Consider the following 13,889-nt stretch of genomic DNA (forward strand, 5'->3'; position numbering starts at 1 on the left):
AACTCAGGGTCACAAACTGAGGTCTAGCAATAGCCAGCTGAAAACCAGATCACCTGTAGGCGGGGAGAGCCTGTCCCAATCACCCAAGTTAGAAGGCGCAGCATGGCCACTCGAGGCAGCAGCTCCGGGCCGTTCTAAGAGAGAACAACAGGTAAGTCAAGGTGAGGCTCTGGTGAAGGTCTGTAACTGGGCCTGGCAACACGAGCAGCAGCATCCTCTCACCCTCAGGGAAACACTGTCAGGTTTACCACTAACTCCATGGGATCCAATCCCCGTCAGCCAACATCCTCTGAGACTCCAAACAGATCATTCTGAAACGTACTTGAGATTCACAGAACGTGAAATGTAGATGACCCCCCTAAACAGAGGGATACTTAACTTCACAAAAGTAGGACAGAAACAGACAAAAAAATGGGATACCAGTCTTTTACCCATTGTTGGCAAAGTTAATGACGATCTGAGGCTGTGTTGGGTATGGGGGGATGGGAACTCCTGGTGAGGCTACAGCTCAGGACATGCTGAGTGACCCAGTAACTCCACACCCGAGAATGTGTCTCATGCGGGTGCATAGGGGGGCAGGGCACACCACAGTGCTGCTCACACGGGGAGAAGTTAGAAACAACCTTAAAATATCTATCAACAGGTAAAGAGTTAAGTGAAACACGGTGCCCCCACAGCAGAGAACCCTACACAGCCCGTGAAGCCACATGAGAGACCAGAGTACACGATCATATGAAAGCAGGGCGATCTGTTCTGGCCTTACTGTGTGGGGCGATTATTTTTTGTTTGTTTGTCTCTGTGTTCTTAGAATTTTTACACATACCCATGCATTAATCTGTCACACTTTCAGAACATAAGCTATTAAGAAGGAAACCCTTCAGTGAATAAGGTCCAATCTCATAATCACAAACAAGTCAAAGGCAGAGGTGATCAGCGTTACCTTCTGACTTAGGAAAAAAACTTCACACAATAAATTGCTACAAAATCCTTCCATTTCTCCAGGTCAGAAACTCTCAGAAGCCCTGTAAGCTTCTTTGAGGCTGTGAGTGCTGCACTACACAGCACACTTGGCTGCTGCTACACATTCATGCCCACACTCTGCGACCCCACCAGCACTGCTGATGGGGCAGCGCGGAGAGCCCCTGCCTCCCTGACCCCCCTCAAGCCAAGGGTAGAGCTGAGCAACCCTGCCAACCTCGTCCACACGTCCAGGGGGGTTGCTGGGAGAGGCCCTCAGCTGGGCATGGACGGTGAGGATCTGAAGAATCTGGGCCATGCGCTCCTCCTCCTCTTCGCTGTGGTGGGGCATCTCAGTCAGCACCATCTTCAGAAACGGGAAGACTAAGGAGAAGGCTGGTGCAGACAGGGGCGCAGCATCTGTGAGAGCAAAAAGTAGACACAATCTTGCAGACATCTACAGAGCTGCTGCCTCAGTTTCCATCCTCAAAGTGTGTGGGGCAGGGGGTGAAGGACGATGAAGGCCCTTTCTGACGCCCAGAAGCACAGAATAGGAAGACAGCTGGTAGCCCAATTCTGAATCCTGCTCCAACTCCAAACACTGCCCAGTTCCAGGAAGAGAGCGTTAAAACACACAAGTAGCTTACAGTAACAGGAAGCAAACTCCCAATGGAGGTCACAGAGACTCACAGAATACCAGGACTCAGAAATTCTCCATCTGGTCCAACCCCCCACTTTTCAGAGGAGGAAACAAAGGCCAGGAACAGAAGTGACTTGCCCAAGGCCATAGCCTCAGGAAGCCCTGGGTGGGGAGCACTGAGGCTCATGCACCTGCCGCACCTGCTGCACCAGCACATACGGCCCGGTGCCCACTGCCCTTCCCTGCCCTGTTCCTTACCTGGCTCACCCTTGCCCACCCTGCTGGTGATGGTGTGGCTGTGCAGCAGGGTCACCGCCCTCTTCACCGCCACGGACAGCTCTTCCTGGCACCATGACTTATCCAGGGCACACTCTGGCTTCAGCAGGCGTAGAGTCACGTGGCTCACCAAAGTGCCTGTGTCCAAGAGAAGGAACCCAAAGAGGATGACCAATACAGAGACACAGGATCTGCCCCAGGCACAAACCAGGGGCCCCAGGCACAAACCAGGGACCCCAGGCACAGATGCCTCATGCTCTTACTTAAAAGTAATCAATGCTGCTATGCCAAAACGTCCTCAACCTAGTTTCTCATCTCATCTTTGCAACAGCACTGCTGGGGGGAAGAATGCAGGCAGGCAGGCAGGAGCTGTCCTTGTGACACTAAGTTACATGTGAGCTACCCAGGGTTGTTCAGCCAAGGGTAAAGCTCTGAAGCTCCCACCTTCCACATAATAAGCCCAGCCAGCCAGCAAGTTTCAGCAGGCTCCAAAGATGCCAATTTGCCATTCAGAACTGTTCCCAGATTCTAGCCTCCCCCACAGGAACATCCCCTGTAAGCTAGGAAGTCTGTGTAACCCCCAACAGTGAAGTCACCGTAATGTCCAGCCACCCTACCTGGTCTTTGTCGCTCCACGGCTAACAAAAAGCTAAGGGTCACAGAGACCCCTCATCAGGGACATAGGGCTGCTCAGGAGCTCTGGGCTGCACGTCCTGACCACGTGGCACCAAACCAACCCCATTACCACTGAATTTCTGACTTCTTAGTTTTAAAACTGCTACAAAAAGACCACACTGATCAGTGGCTAAAACTTCATACTCAAGAGCGAAGGCACAGCAGACATAACGGGAGAGAGGAGGCGGCTCTATGGGTATGCAGCTTGGGCTTCCAAGGCTGCTTCCATAGGGAAACAGAAGTCGGGAGGCCCGGACCACCACACACCTCCCCATAAGTGCCCGGGAGCATCCCTGCCCCCCTCCCGACCTGCTCTGGGCCATGCCCGCAGCCAGCAAACAAGAACTAACCCAAAGCCTTGAGCCTCGGGGGCATGACGCAGGCAGCCAAGGACAGGAAAGGGTTCTTGATCCTGGGAGCGGCCAGGGGAGATTTCAGCAAGGGCAGGAAAGAGTCCACCAAAACAGGGATATACTGGGTCAGGCCAGAGGGGTTCTTGGCCAGGATGGTGTCCAGCAGGCCCAGCGCCGCCTCCAGTTCACCGTCCAGCTGCAAGCAGAGTTGGCCCAGGAGGCAGGTCAGCAGGGCCTGCTCCAGACAGCGAGGAGCGGGTTTGGCCTGTGAGGGCAACAGCCACTCACCTCCTGCAGCCGTCTCCGGATCTGTGCTTCCTTGTCCAGCTGGGCCTGCAGCATCTCCTTCTGCTTACTTGTCAGCTGCACCTCCTCTTTTATGCCTTTCTTCTTCTTTATCTCCTAAAATCAACGAGCAAATCGATTCCATTTCCAGGAAATGCACCTCCCTCCCCGCCACAGAGCAGGGAGAGATCAGTCCCACAGTCAGCACCATGCCAGCTCTAGTCTGTGACCTGGGCCCCCAAACCCACCATGTGGCCTCCCCAGCCTCCCACAGAGTCCACAGCCACCTGGTTTCCAGAGGATGGAGACAGCAGTGGAGAAGTAATTTCTTAGTGGATTCTCTATTGACAAAGGCAAGAAGAGCCTTTTATATGTTAGAAAAACAAAAGTCCCTCAGTGTGCGGGAAAGGGTATTGTAATCATGCGGCTTCAGAATCTAAACCTTCGCCTCCCTCCTACAGACGCTCTCCCCCAGTATAACCTGCAGCCTGGAAAAGGCCAAGAAATCATTCATTCATTCAAAAAGCATTTACTGAGCACCTCCATTGGTAGGGGAACCTGGGACTGGTGGAAGGGTCAGAAGAGTGTGCACAGGCCTCAGGATGACCCCAGGGAACAGCATACACGAAGTCGGGAAAGTCACCAGGCTGAGGGCACCAGGCTTAGCAGCCACCCCACATGTGATTCTTCCAGCACTCACCTCCTTGAGCTCCAGCTCGATGATCTGCTCCTTGAAGGAATAAGCTTTGTTCTCTCGCTTCATGTTAGCCTTCTTTATGCTGTCCTGCTGCGCACTGAAACATCAAAGCGGGTGATCAGCCAGCTTCAAAACAGCCGACAGGTCCTCCAGCCTCCCGCCAGTTGTGAAACCCCAGCTAGCCTTGAAGCTGCATGCCCCAGCAGCGTGTGGGCTACGTGACACACTCCTGTATCCCAGGCCTAAGCAGGTGCTTGGAACAGAGCAGCATTTGTCCAACGAATGGATAAGCGATTCCATTTATTCCTTGAAACATTCACTCCTTAACCCTATAAAAGAGGCCTCTCCCTCTTACAGGTAACGAAATCAAGGCTTGGGGCAACTGAGCCCACGAGTGGGGACTCACCTCTGGATAATAGATTTGTCATACAGCTCCCCAGCAGGGGTCTGCATGATGGCAAACTCCTCCCGCGTCACCTGGCGCAGCGCAGGGTTCTGCACGGAGGCAGTGATGGTGCTGATGAGCTGCGGGAGGACCCGGTCCGGGGACAGGATGGACAGGGAGCCCATGGCATTCATGGAAGACTGTCAGACAAACACAGACACGGTCAAGGTGTGCCAAGGCTGGCACTGCAGAGGGGTCCTGCCACGCCTAAATGTCCCCGGCTCCTCTTCTCTCTGAGCACTGCCCACCAGAGTAGACAGCCGCAGTGTGAGCCTGCCTTCTCGGCAAGCATTTCCCACTACCCTGACTGGGTGTCACATTCCCCCTCTACTCTTAGTGTCCATTGCACAGGTCGAGCTACTCCTACCTCTTCCAGAGGTGGGCATGTGACCTAGCTCAAAAAGACAGGGCCAGGACACCCAGGGGCAGTGAGACCCCATGCCAGCTAAAATGACTGGAAAACGCTAACTTTCCACTGGAGCTGATAGGGATGAGCTGTACATCTGGAAGTGTATCAACTGCCCCTCTAGGAGAGAAGAGGAGACTGCTGGAGAATGAAGCCGCACCTCATGGACAGTAGAGATGAGAGTCAGACGGGAGAGAAAGAGAGATGGAGAGCAAGAGAGCTGCCACCTACAGTGTCCTCAAGGTAACAACTAAGTCCCCGTACCGAGCATCACAGTGACCAGCCATACTGTGACTCAGGAGTCAGAAGCAGGAGGATCCCTCTCATGCTTAAACCACTTTGCATTTTCTGTCACTTGCAACCCGAGGGGTCCAAGGCCGCACTTGACCACGCCTGTGTCTATTTCACTGACCCGGAGCCAGAATTAGCCCACACGCCAATCACCTGGCTCAGGGGACTCTGCGTGGTGATCCTAGGGATGATCTGATCCAGGTGCCTGGTGATGAAGGCTTCCAGGTCAATCTTCATCTTGGCAAGAAGCGTTGGCCAGAGTCCAGCCTGCACTGCCACTGCAGGAAAGGGGAACAATTTGAGGCCTTCTGCCCGCCTGCCCTTATGCCGCCCAAAGGCGTCCCTGCCCCTCCTGTAACCGCCCCCGGCACAGACCTAAGGATGGGTGGTGCGAGATGATCAGCATCTCCTGGGCCAGCTGTTCGGTGTTGGTGATGTCACCCTCCAGTCCTGGCACCCCAGAGATCACACAAAGAGCCTCCTGCAGGACCCTCGGGGGTACGTAAGCCTTGCCTGCCTCAGTCACCTCACCAGCGTCCGTCACCAGAGCCTCCAGGGGTAGCACCTACAAGGGAACAACTCATGAGCCGCCATTGCTCTGAGCCCTGGGCCAGCCTGGCACACAGGAGACAAAAGCAGCAGGGACACAGCAGCCTTTCACACATGTCGCTCTCTGGAGCTCCTGCTAGAGTGAAGACTGATGCCCAGCTCCCGGAACAGGACCTGCAGGCTGGGAGATGTGCTTGGAAGGAGGAAGCACACATGACTTTGTAAATAAGATGCCCATGGTGGGAAAGGCAGCCACAGAAACTGGGCCAGGAGACCTAGGCAGAGACCACAAGTCTGTCACTGGCCCATATCCCTCAAGGGGGATTAAGGAGGGAGGGAAAGAGGGCACAAAGAGCACTGAGAAGGGACCAGGTCTTTGGGGTCACTTCTGCCAACCACCGGCTGGAGACCCATGGCCAAGTCAGTTCAGCTCCAGAGCCCTGAACAACTCATATAAAGTAAGGGTATTTAGCCTGTCTACCTTTTAATAGCAGTATGAAAAAAAGCAAAAGAGGGAATGGGTAGCAAATGCTCTAAAAAATTATAAAGTGCTTTAAAAACAGAGTGTTTCTCCATTACTAAAGAATAAAAAGGTTGGACTACATGTCATGATACATGAAAGAAAAGCGTCTCTGAAAAGAATTACGAATTACAAGAAACAAAGGTGTTATCAGAGCCAAAGAGCAGGGCAGAAGATTCTGGCGATACATGGTGTCTGACTGAGAAAAGCCCAGGAAGAGACCAGCCAAACTCCCTTGGCATAACCAGGGTGGGCCAAGCACGTCAGCAAGCCCCAGTTCTGACCCCAGATGCCCTCACCTTGTGAGCCCTCACCTTGTGGGAACTGAGGACAGACTTCAGCTCCTCCAGGAGCCCGAACGCCAGCTTAAAGCCCCCAAGAGAGGACAGCAGCTTCCGGACCGTGTGCTGGGCCTGCCGGCGCACGCGCCAGGTGCGGCTCAGGAGCACTGCCACCAGCGCCCGGTGGTACTGCCTGCAAGCACAGGGACATGGCATCGTGGTGGGGCAGGCGCGGAGCTCTCCGCAGCCAGCTCCCCGACAGTGCATGCACCACCGATTCTCAAGCTCCCGCCACAGTTTGCCTCCCCCCTTGACCCAATGGGGAAAGGTAAACAAGCTTCACGTACTGAACTTTGTTGCCTGTGAGTCTGTGCGGGTGGTCAAGGAAAATCCTCTCTGTCAGATGCAACATGGTACACAGGGCTGGGAGGGAGACAAACAAGTGTTTTTAAAATACAGAACACATGCACGGTGCCTGGGTGGCTCAGTCCGTTAAGCATCTGGCTCTTGGTTTTGGCTCAACTCATGATCTCAGGGTCATGGGATCGAGCCCCGCGTTGGGCTCTGCACTTAGCATTGAGTCTGCCTGAGATTCTCTCTCTCTCTCCCTTTGCTCCTCCCCACCATGCACGCGTGTGCGTGCTCTATCAGATAATAAATAAAATCTTTAAAAAGATATATAGAACACATCCAGAAAGAACTGGAAAGCCTGGAAAATGAACAATAAAACGTCAATGTGACTATCATTTATCAATGTGAAATTACAGCTCGTCTGAAGTCCTGTTTTTGCTGACAATGCACACATGTATTTTAGACTAATGAAAAATACATGCTGTATTCTACTTCATTAAAAATTACTGTGCAGTTCTAAAAATAAAAAAAAACAAAACAGATGAAGACATAGGCATACTGGAGTAGAATGACTGCCAAGTCTATCCAACACAATGCATACAGCAGACATGTTATCGTTTGTGTAAAAAAGGTAAAGAACCAATCCAGAAAGGTATCTCCTGGTATAAACATAAAATACCAAGGATACAGAGAAGCTAATACAACTGGTTGTATTTGATCTCTGGCCAGAGATCAAAGCAGAGGTATGACTGTTAACACAGGCCCTCCTGGATCTTTTATTTTTGAATTATGTGATTGTATTTCCTATATAAGAACTGACTTTTTTTTTTTTTTTACATCAGGAAGTGACTAACAGTTTTAGCTCATTAATAGGATGTTGTGATTTATGAGTCAAAAGACTTTTCAAATCACCGATTAGCAGCAGACACCCCTAAGGCAACCTAGAATTTTAAACATACACTTAAAGATCAACTGTTCCTTCTCTCCCGGAAGAAAAACCAGTAGTTTTGTGTCTCCTGGTGGGGGAGTACAGCCAGCCACACTCCATCACAGCTTCTCAGCTGTCTTGTAATATAAGAAAACCTCCAAGACAGCACCAATTACCCAATCAGCTATAATTACACCTAATATCACAGCCCCGCAACCATTAGTGCTCTGTCTCCACAAATCAACCCACTCCCCCATTCCCCAGCCTTCCATGGCCCACAGAGGTGCATTCATTGCCACAGCAGCCAACGGCACTGCGGCTGACCCTAGCACTGTGATTGAGGTTTTTGCCTGTCAAGACAACAAGCAGTCAGGGAAGGGTCCTCTCTGAAGACCCACCAAAGACACTGAGACCCAACCTCAAGTTCAAGTAAGTTCAACTAAGTAACTCACCATCCTCTGAAGCCATGAGCAGGAATTTCTCAGAAGTGAAAATCTGCTTCTTTTCATCTACAGTCAGCTGCCAGAAACCACTCAGTTTGGCCTCTGCAAGAAACCAAAGGTCACTCCACGACATAGCTCAGTCTGTCTGCCGTGGCTGGTCCCCTCCTGCCTGAAGCTGCTGGGGCTGTTCTGCACTGACAGACCCTCTTCTACAGCAGGGCTCCCCCAGCATGCCTGGGTCACTCCTAAGCTCACTGTCTCTCCCTCCACGTTCTGAGAACCAACCAGTCCTTTCGGTATTACCACCTCTGTGAAAACCTTCAGTGGTTCTCTGCTGCCTACAGGAGCGCAGGCAAGCATTTTCCACCTGGAATTCCCACCTACTCCAGGTGCCAGGCTGAAATACTTGACATTCACACATGGTGCCTCCCCTGACTCAGGCTGGTTTAAACTCACACTGGGCTGTTGAAATCCTTCCAGTTGGTGAAATCTTTCCTAGCCTTCAGGGCCCTAGTCCAAATGCTCCCTCCTTCATGAACCTTTCCTGATAGCCAAACACCTCAACTAAGAGTAATCCCTCCTTCAAAACTGCCCGAATGCCACATTTTTGTCTTCAACTACAGATGTCTTTTTTCATCTCCTCTCTCCCACTACAGTGAAGCAGCTGAAAACGTGTGGAAGCATGGTCACGTTCATCTCTGCCTCCCTGCCAAGGCACCCAATGAAATATGAGAAGAGCTGAACTCCACTTCCAACCACAAGAATAAGTTCACGTACATCTGCAGGCAGAGTGAGACTAGAGCAGGCGTGGAATACAGAGAAAGCACTTTAGGCTGCCCCGATCTAGAATCTTTACCAAGGGCTGTTCAGTATGTAATATGGCATTTACACAGTATGCTACCTGGTGTGTTTGGTCAATTACACACTGACTATTTCTGGACATGGTAAACTGTCCAGGGAAGGGAACTTAGTGGCTAGAAGACTGGCTGTGGGGGAGCTTTTCTCTAAAAATGTATAACCAATTAAAAAATTCCCCACTATACTAAACCCACGTCAGTCTGGGCATTATATACAAACCCCCGTCCCAGAGCACTAGAACAAGAGGGCAAAGGAGAGTGACAGGAGTCCCCTGACTATACTCCCACATGCCACTGTGACCCTAAGACTCATCCCTGCAGATGACAAGGAGCCCTGTGACTGACCCACTGTGGTAGTGACCAAGCTGGTCCTGTGAAATCCTCAACATCAAGTCACTCCTCCCGGGGACCCTGGATGAGGCCTCATCTGCTACCATGGGGAGTTAGTCTAGACCCTTACCAGCCTGCAAGTCAGCCACAGAAAGCTTTGAGAGCAGCAAGGCTGCAGCGACCCCTTCGGTGACTGTGGGGACCTGAGTGCTTTGGGAGGCTGCCTTCTCCACCGTCTGGATGAGCAAAGGCAGCAAGTCCAGGGCCTGCAATAGTGTATCACCTGCGGAGAGAGGACCAGCACCTTATAACACACTTTGTCAAGCACAACAAGATTACTCATGAAGGGCACTATCCACTCAGGTCCGAACTAGCTGACTAAAATGCTACAGTCACCTTGTCAGACGCTGTGAGGTAGGGGAACTAGAACCAAAGTCTACAATCATAATGTTACAGACAGCAGGACCCTTATAAATCCAATAGTCTAGCTATTCATTTGCTCGGTAAGGAAACAGACCAAGAGAGGTTAAGTAAGATGCCCCCGGACACTGAGCTGATTCGGGGAGAGCCAGAGCCACTGCAAACCCACCAATTTCTTTCTGGGGCTCTTCCCTGATATCATACAAGCTCCCAACCCAATTCTAAAACCAGAACCAATACACTGACATATGAACTAAACCCACTAAATAAATAAATAAAGTGGAAATCTGTTAAAATTATAGCTAAATCAATGTTTTCTTAACTACTAAACATTTCATTTGGAAGACATCATGAATTTGAATCAAAAAAATGTTTAAAGGCTTATTTTCTATTACATATTTTAAAAGCACCAAGTAGAAACAGCTCAAGCTGAAGACACTAGTTTAAACCAAGTCTCTGCTATCTAGAACTCAATCTAAAATCAAGACTGAGAGATGCCTGTGTGGCTCAGTCAGTTAAGTGTCTGCCTTAAGCTCAGGTCATGATCCCAGGGTCCTGGGATTGAGTCCCACATCAGGCTCCCTAGTCAATGGGGAGTCTGCTTCTCCCTCTGCCTGCCGCTCCCACTGCTTGTACTCTCTCTCTCTGACAAATAAAATCTTTAAAAAAATAATAAATAAATAAATAAATAAAATCAAGATTGACTGGGGTGCCTGGGTGGTTCAGTGGGTTGGGGCCTCTGCCTTCGGCTCGGGTCGTGATCCCAGGGTCCTGGGATCGAGCCCCACATTGGGCTCTCTGTTCAGTGGGGAGCCTGCTTCCCTTCCTCTCTCTCTGCCTGCCTCTCTGCCTATTTGTGATCTCTGTCAAATAAATAAGTAAAATCTTTAAAAAAAGAAAAAATCAAGATTGATCAATGCAGCAGAACTGCAAACTGACAAGAGGAGTAGAGGCACTCCTCCATGCAATCAGAGAAGGGACAGAGAAGGGACACCCTTCCATGCAATCAGCAGCTCTGGAATCTCCTAGATGTTTCTTTAAACACAATTCATCAGGGGCACCTGGGTGGCTTAGTTGTTAAGTGTCTGCCTTCAGCTCAGGTCATGATCCCAGGGTCTTGGGATCGAGTCCCGCATCGGGCTCCCTGCTCGGTGGGAAGCCTGCTTCTCCTTCTCCCACTCCCCTTGTTTGTGTTCCCCTCTCGCTGTGTTTCTCTGTCAAATAAATAAATAAAATCTTTTAAAAAAATAAAAATAAAAAATTAACACAGCTCATCAGAACTGTACACTTTTTTAAAGGAAATACCAGCCTATCTCAGAGGTGGTGTTTTTTACCGTGGAGATCTAGTTCCTATGCAGACTGGAACATTTCCTCTAGCTTTGCTTAGGAAAGAGATGGATACCCATGCCCAAGATTCGTCAGCACCACAGAAAAGGCAGTGACTGGTTTTTAGTAAGTCCAACGAAACGTTTCTATGAAGGTGGAGTTTTTGAATCAGGCCTCTCACGATCACTTCCACATGACTTCAGATAATACAGGGACAGGTTCTAGACCCAGGCCCTCTCTGAATAAAGCTTCATAACTTGGAGATCTGATAAAGGGGAGAAGCCAAAATCCGTTGTGAAGACTGGGCACCAATTCGAGGCTTTGTGGAGGACTGAGCCCGATGCTCCCAGAGGCTTAACAAGAAGCAACGCCGAGTAAGCTGGACAGCAAGGGAAAGCCGGGGGCGGTGAGGATGCCCGGAAGACTCGGTCACCCCCGCAGGAGAGGCATCTCACCTCGGAAGCAGGCCAACATGCACTGCAGGTAGGCATGCCTCACTGCAGAGGTCGAAGTCTTAAGGCTGAAGGCTTTCTTGAACCATTCGGTGAGCTTCTTGGGCACTTCTGTGGTGAACCGGTTACACCAGAGAGCCAGGACAGAGACCGCGTGCACCAAGGTGCCTTCGTGAACTAGGGCAAGAAGCAGAAGTCCGGTCAGTTCAGTGTCAGGCCCACGTCCAACCGCCAACAGCAGTGCCCCAAAGCAAGCAGGAGCACAAGGGGGAGGAAGCAGTAATGCTTCAGGGGAGGTCTGCCTTAAGAAGGGGTTCATGGCAGCTGTGAGGGTGAAAACCAGAATCAGCTCGAGTCCAGACTGCATCCTCCCCATGCCGTAGTTACCTTCTTGCTGGAGGAACGGGATAAACAGCTCAGCCACGGTCCCATTCAGGACTTGACTAGAAGGCCCAGACACCACGTGATGACTGACACTCCCGATCCCTGGAAGGCAGGGGATTTCCTGCTCAGCATAAAACCACAAACACGAGATTCTTCTTGCCGCTGCCCACTTCCCTAGCAGCCAAGTCTCTCCTCCAGCCACCACTGCCCTTCCCTCAATCCCCCCTACAGATGATCTCTCCTTCCACAGAAGCCAGGCCTCCCGCTAGACTCAAACAAGTCCCACTGGCCCCACAGGCAGGCAGCAGAGTCCTGGAAGCCAGGCTGGGATGTCCAGGACTGTCAGAGGAGTCAAGATCCAATAAAGGACCTGCCTTACCCACCAGTTACATTACACCTCATCTACTACTACACTTACCACTACCCCAGGAGAGATTCTGTACCTGAGAGGACGCTAATCTTCTGGGCTACAATAGTCAGTTTTCCCTCAGAGCCTGAGAGGAGAGAAAGCAAAGATTCAAAATTCAAATCTGCCACATTTCCCCAGAGGGTGAATGTGGTCATGTGTGTGACACCAAGATACAGTTTCTGGTTCCTGAAGCAGCCTTTGTTTGTGAAGCTGCCTTTAAAATAACATTCACTAGATTTTTTTTTCCTGACGAAAAGAGTAGTATGTTCTCACAGAAAACTTGAGAAACAAAGAATATGAAGGAAAACATTTAGGGATGCCTGGGTGGCTCAGTCGGTTAAGCATCTGCCTTTGGCTCACTCAGGTCATGATCCCAGGGTGCTGGGATCGAGTCCCGCATCAGGCTCTTTACTCATCAGGGAGTTTACTTCTCCCTCTGCCTGCCACTCCCCCTGCTTGTGTGCTCTCTCTCTGACAAATAAATAAATAAAATCTTTAGAAATAAATAAAGTGAAACTCATGTTTATAAAGAAAAGAAAAACATTTTAAAATCACCCATGTGTCCACTACCCAAAGACATTATGAACATTTTGATGTGTTTCCCTCTAGTTTTTCCCTTTATGCATACAATAATGTCTACACTTAAAAAAATAATAATAATAACTGAGATTACCCCCGTCTACACTGCCCTCCCTACTCATGCTTCTGTTCACTTCACATGTTCACATTCTACTGCGAGCGTTCTCTCGACCACACAGCCTTGACACAAGCAGACTCAGGAGACCCACTTCCCCAGCAGGTCCCAGCACCCACACCTCAGCCATCCCCCACCCTGCCCCGCCCCAGCCAGGAAGCCTTGCTCACCGCCGAGGATCGCGAACAGGTGCCTGGTCAAGGCTTCTGTTGCCGCAGAGTCGCTGCACTGGCAGGCCAGGTTCCGCAGCGCCAGCACAGCTTCGTCCATCAGGCGGGGACTGTTGGACTTAAGCTGACCTAGACACAGACAGCCGCAGCTCAGAAGCCACAGAGAGCCGAGCTATCTGGGACTTCAGCTCAGTCTTCTCCACATTCCCAACTCTCCCACCCCAGCGAGGTACTCTCCTAAAGGAGCTCAAGAAACTATGCAAGTGTAGTTTCTTTTTTAAACTGAGCTGTCCCCTGCCCTTTCTCCTAAAATAACTGGGAAAATGGCAACCAAAACCCAAGGTGCCATCCTAGGGGCCAGAGAGGGGTCATGGTACTCACTGGCCAGTCCTTTCACGATGTCCAGGGCATACTGGCTGAGATCAAGAGTCACCGATGCCAGCAGACTGGAGATAGCTAAGGGGGACAGAAAGTACACAGCACGTCTGTCTCAGGCATAAATGCCCATTTCTGCTGTACACCCCAGCCAATGCCGTCAGACCTGCTGTCCAGCTGCAAAGAACCCTGACCACTCTTTATCTTCATACGATCCCAAGAGCAGTCACACCTTTGTCGCTACTTTCAAGTGCCACCAAGTTCATACTGTCTAGAGCAGAGGTTCCTTTTTTTTTTCTAAAGATTTTATTTATTTGACAGAGACACAGTGAAAGAGGGAACACAAGCAGGGGGAGCGGGACAGGGAGAAGCAGG

General features: G+C 50.7%; 1 protein-coding gene across 1 annotated transcript in view; it reads right to left on the bottom strand.

Annotated features, from left to right (window-relative positions):
• LOC111156316 (GCN1, eIF2 alpha kinase activator homolog) overlaps positions 1-13,889 on the bottom strand; it is a 60,535-nt gene that overhangs the window by 29,711 nt on the left and 16,935 nt on the right. The window contains exons 10-27 of the mRNA XM_022517077.1: positions 13,521-13,595; positions 13,140-13,268; positions 12,310-12,360; positions 11,870-11,968; positions 11,486-11,659; positions 9,415-9,567; positions 8,107-8,199; positions 6,723-6,798; positions 6,409-6,568; positions 5,401-5,590; positions 5,179-5,303; positions 4,290-4,468; positions 3,887-3,980; positions 3,190-3,303; positions 2,899-3,097; positions 1,856-2,011; positions 1,196-1,377; positions 54-134 (exon numbers count right to left, since the gene is read on the bottom strand). Coding sequence (XP_022372785.1) covers positions 54-134; positions 1,196-1,377; positions 1,856-2,011; positions 2,899-3,097; positions 3,190-3,303; positions 3,887-3,980; positions 4,290-4,468; positions 5,179-5,303; positions 5,401-5,590; positions 6,409-6,568; positions 6,723-6,798; positions 8,107-8,199; positions 9,415-9,567; positions 11,486-11,659; positions 11,870-11,968; positions 12,310-12,360; positions 13,140-13,268; positions 13,521-13,595 — 2,330 coding nt within the window. The remainder of the gene's footprint in view (positions 1-53; positions 135-1,195; positions 1,378-1,855; positions 2,012-2,898; positions 3,098-3,189; positions 3,304-3,886; positions 3,981-4,289; positions 4,469-5,178; positions 5,304-5,400; positions 5,591-6,408; positions 6,569-6,722; positions 6,799-8,106; positions 8,200-9,414; positions 9,568-11,485; positions 11,660-11,869; positions 11,969-12,309; positions 12,361-13,139; positions 13,269-13,520; positions 13,596-13,889) is intronic.

This window comes from Enhydra lutris, unplaced genomic scaffold (assembly GCF_002288905.1).
Source record: "Enhydra lutris kenyoni isolate GAN:26980312 unplaced genomic scaffold, ASM228890v2 scaffoldscaffold46, whole genome shotgun sequence".
In the NCBI taxonomy this organism is placed as follows: domain Eukaryota; kingdom Metazoa; phylum Chordata; class Mammalia; order Carnivora; family Mustelidae; genus Enhydra; species Enhydra lutris.